This window comes from Pelmatolapia mariae, linkage group LG16_19, assembly GCF_036321145.2.
Source record: "Pelmatolapia mariae isolate MD_Pm_ZW linkage group LG16_19, Pm_UMD_F_2, whole genome shotgun sequence".
NCBI classification, from domain to species: Eukaryota; Metazoa; Chordata; class Actinopteri; order Cichliformes; family Cichlidae; genus Pelmatolapia; species Pelmatolapia mariae.
Window position 1 is genome coordinate 48,843,334 of NC_086241.1, and position 4,173 is coordinate 48,847,506.

The window sequence follows — 4,173 nt, forward strand, 5'->3', positions numbered from 1 at the left end:
TATGGCAAAAATGATAATCACGATTATTTTCAATGAAATTGAGATCTCGATTATTTCACGATATTTATTTAACAATAACAATGTATTAAATAATTGCTTTAAAGATTGTCAAAAAATAATATAAAATGGTGTGCAAATAATGATAACTGTGCAAATGTTTGCAATATAAAAAATAAATAAAAAATGTAAACATTAATGTTTCAACTTTAAACTACTGCATAATATTTATGCATACAAATAACCAAACATCAAGGCAAGCTGTGTAGCCACAAAATGCACAATTGCATCAAACTGACATTGAGGTATGTTAACTAAAGTTGCTGCCTGAACAAAAATAAAATTAAACACTGAAAGTAGTACCTTTTATAAGAAATAAATAAAAACTAGTAGGCTCGAGTCCCATACAATCTCAAAATGGCTCAACAAAACATGGTTCCTGCAACCTTTCAAAGGTTTTTAGCCAAAAACACCAGCCTATTGACATGATCAGGCTTCAGGGATGCACGCAGGCAGTTGACAACATTTCCACCAGTGCTGAAGACCCTTTCTGATGAGACACTTGTGGCTGGGATGCAAAGATATTTCTTTGCCAGGATGGAGAGTCGTGGGAAGAGGTTCTGTGATAGCTTCCACCACCCCAGTGGGTCTTCCTCTGTGTCCAGGGTCCCTGCCTGGAGGTAGGCCTGAAGCTCAAAAGCTATGGCCTGGTCCAGTTGACGAGCATGTTCTGCACCTGGAGCTGTGCTGTGAGGGGCCTTAAAGAAGCTGCTTAGGCCCTTTTTCCTCTTCTTTTGGTTTGATGCACCATCATCAGCAACCTCCGTGTTACCAACGGGTGTCCCCATCACTGCAGCCTCCTTTAATGGGACAAACATAAAATGACAGCAACACAGAATGAGGAACCAGTTTTATCTGTCTCAGGTTTGGCATTCTAAAATACAATCCTTAAATAATTACTATGATAGATAGATAGATAGATAGATAGATAGATAGATAGATAGATAGATAGATGTTTAGTATCTTTATAAATACCATGATGGACTTCATTTCCATTGTCAGTCTGGCTTTTATTGTCTCTTGGCTGAACTCGCTTACATATCTCAGTTTGAACCTTGGGTCCAGGACAGTGGCCATGTCAAGCAACTCTTGTGTTGGTGAGTCACCATACTTTTCATTTAGGTACTCCAGTATTCTCCTCTTGATGCATTTTGAGAGGTCTGTGTCATCATCTTGCTCAGCCAAGATTGAGTTGTTAAATAGGTGGAGTGTTGGTTTTATAAAAGACACACTGACATATTTCTCTCCAGAAAGTGCATCAGTGAATTCAACCAAAGGTCCCAGGGTCTTGTTGATGGCCTCAAGGACATCAATGTCCTGCCACGAGGGGATGAGGTGCCTGGTTCCTTTGTCTTGGGAGAGGACATGGGCAATGGCCTTCTGCTGCTCAAGGACTCTGGAAACCATGGCCTGCCTAGATCCCCATCTGGTTGGACATTCAGTCTTTAAGGAGTGGTCTGGCAGTTTGAGGTCTATCTGTGCCTTTTTCAGCTCTCTCTTTTTTTTCCAACTGAACGAAAAGGTGCTGACCACTTTTTTGCAGACCCCCACTGCACGCTCAATCCTGTGATCTTTCATGGCTCTTTCTATAAAAACATAAAAAATATAAACAAGCATTAGCAGGATGATGATTTTCATTTCCTTGAGTGTGAATGAATAAGAAAAAGTGATGGTAGCTTATTTATGTGTTTGTATAATTCATAGAAAATGTGTATGACTGTGAGAATGAATAAAAGTATCTCTGAATTTAAATCGTTTTGTATATATTATATTCATTCGAAGCATTATGTTGTATAATTATTGAAAGAAAATCACATTATGCATCATATTCAGTAGGAATTAGGCCTACTCACCTATGGCCAAATGTAATCTGTGCCCAAAGCACTGGAGCCTCATCCAGCCATTCAGTTCTGCAGCCAGTATGACATTTGCAGCGTTGTCTGTGGTTATACAGACGAGTTTACTCTCCTCCAGATCCCACGTAGCCAGTGCTTGTTTCAGACCTGCAGCTATGTTCTGCCCTGTGTGGTCTTCTGGGAAAAATGATGTCTGGAGACATTTCGTTTTCATGTTGAAATCCATGTCAATGAAATGTACCGTGAAGCTCAGATACGGCTCCATGGTGCGGCTTGACCACAGGTCCGTTGTGGTGGCAAAATATTGGGCTGTAGCCACTTCCTTTGCGACACCATCATGACACTCACCATATAAAGCGGGAATCGCCACTCGACTAAAATAGTGACGAGATGGCAAGTTATACCGTTTGTCCAAAGTGTTGATTAGTTTCTTAAAGCCGGGGTTGTTCACTGTGTTAATTGAGCAGTGGTCTTTGGCGAGGAAAAACGTTACCGCGTTTGTTATTTCCTTGTGTCTCTGGGAGCTGGTGGGATATTTAGTCGCGTTGTACAGGGTAGCGTGAATGGAAGTCTGTGAGGATGAAGCAGGTGTTGTTGAGAGTTTTTCTCTATGCTCCTTCATTGTTTGGTCATATGTCACTTTGTGAGCGGTCTTCAAATGATTGAATAAATTTGTAGTCTTGCCCTGTGGTGCAGCTACAACACCGTAGCAAAGTTTACACACTATATCGACTTGATCCACGTCTGACTCCGCGAACCCATAATGTTTCCACACAACTGAAGTAGTTTTACCTCGCTTTTCAACCAACGGCACTCTTTCTTTAGAAGCCATTATCCTCTCCTCTCCAAATAACGTCTGCTTAGCTTTCCGCGGGTACTCTTAATTGATGTGACGCGTGTTTGAAACGCAGAGAGGTGCGCTCGATTTGCCACCTCGCGAGAGTAAAGCACGAGGGAGGTGCTAATAATCGGCTCAGTCATTTTTAATGATCGTTGAAAGCCCAGATCATAATCGAGATCGAAAATTCGATTAATTGAGCAGCCCTAATTACATTTACAGATGTAAGCACCACATTCTGGCACCTGCCTCTCAAAGCAGCAGCACCTCTAAAAATAGGTCACTATAAAGCCCCCTTCTCACAACAACAACACTTTGGCTTGCGCTGTGGACGAATTTGCTGCGAGCAAATTGCAGCAAAGCACAATGCAAGCGGCGCTTCCGGGAAGTACTTCCATCTGACTTTGACCACTATGACCTTAGCACAAACATATATAAACAAACTGACATATATATTGTCATGGTCACCGTGTCTGCCCGGCCAGCTCCACTAGGCCACATGTGTTTTGTGTACATTCTCCTCTTTCCTCCCTGCCAGGGCGGAGCTCACTGCAGGCTCCCGCACTTGGCACACACCTGCATCTCATCAGGCTCTGATTACAGGTTGGACTCTTAAGGCCGGGACGCAGACAGCCTCACCGTTGGATGATTATGGTAGACACGTCAGTGAACCTCTGCCTCGAATCCTTAAGCTTTGTAAACTTGCTGCGATCTCTGTGTAACCTTATTTTCCCCTGTGCACAGTTTTCCCCGGTCCCGTGACTAACCTGTTATTTCAACTGCTGTAAGGAAGAAGAACTAGCGTGTGTGTGACTCCAATCTCCAATCTCGGACCTCCCTTTCGGACCTAGGACCCCCGTTCCCCTCACTGTATATATCTGCACCTGGTGATTGTGTAAATAAACGTTGTTTTCCCAACTGGAGCTCAGAAACCAGCTGGACCAAGTGCTAAGCTGCGTGGCGTCTCTACGTTCAGAGGTAGCTGAGCTCAGGGAAGGTCCACAGGTCATTGTGGGAGAGGCACAACGCAGAATCACACCAGTCACATAGTGTGCTGCTCGGGAGGAACGCCTTAGTCGGGCTGGCTGTCGGGGCCACGGCCGGCTTGGGCTTGATTGCCTTAGTTTACAGCAGGAGGAGGTCCCAGAGCGTTGTGCTGGAGACACGGCCAGCAGCCCGGGGGGATGGAGGAGCGCTGCTGGGTGACACGCTGGATGCCCAGGGTAGGCTGGCACTGACCTCAGCTGCCCAGGAGAACCATGAGCTACATGGTTGCCATGGATTCAATGTATATATCTGCACCTGGTGATTGTGTAAATAAACGTTGTTTTCCCAACTGGAGCTCAGAAACCAGCTGGACCAAGTGCAAAGCTGCGTGGCGTCTCTACGTTCAGAGGTAGCTGAGCTCAGGGAAGGTCTACA

General features: G+C 44.5%; 1 protein-coding gene across 1 annotated transcript; it reads right to left on the reverse strand.

The window, feature by feature from the left end:
* Nucleotides 1–297: 297 nt before the first annotated feature.
* LOC134646084 (E3 SUMO-protein ligase ZBED1-like) lies at nt 298–1,628 on the reverse strand. The gene is made up of 2 exons (XM_063499782.1): nt 1,033–1,628; nt 298–857 (listed from the first exon to the last, which is right to left on the reverse strand). Exons 1-2 carry the CDS (start codon nt 1,462–1,464, stop codon nt 447–449), a joined length of 843 nt encoding a protein of 280 aa, XP_063355852.1. The 5' UTR covers nt 1,465–1,628; the 3' UTR covers nt 298–446.
* Between the last annotated feature and the right edge of the window lie 2,545 nt (nt 1,629–4,173).

Excerpts from the sequence above, each read along its gene's own strand:
- LOC134646084 (XM_063499782.1), bottom strand. The coding sequence starts at position 1,464 with ATGGTTTCCAGAGTCCTTGAGCAGCAGAAGGCCATTGCCCATGTCCTC. Across the intron at positions 858-1,032 it reads TGGAAATGAAGTCCATCATG|GAGGCTGCAGTGATGGGGAC; the intron begins GTATTTATAAAG and ends GTCCCATTAAAG.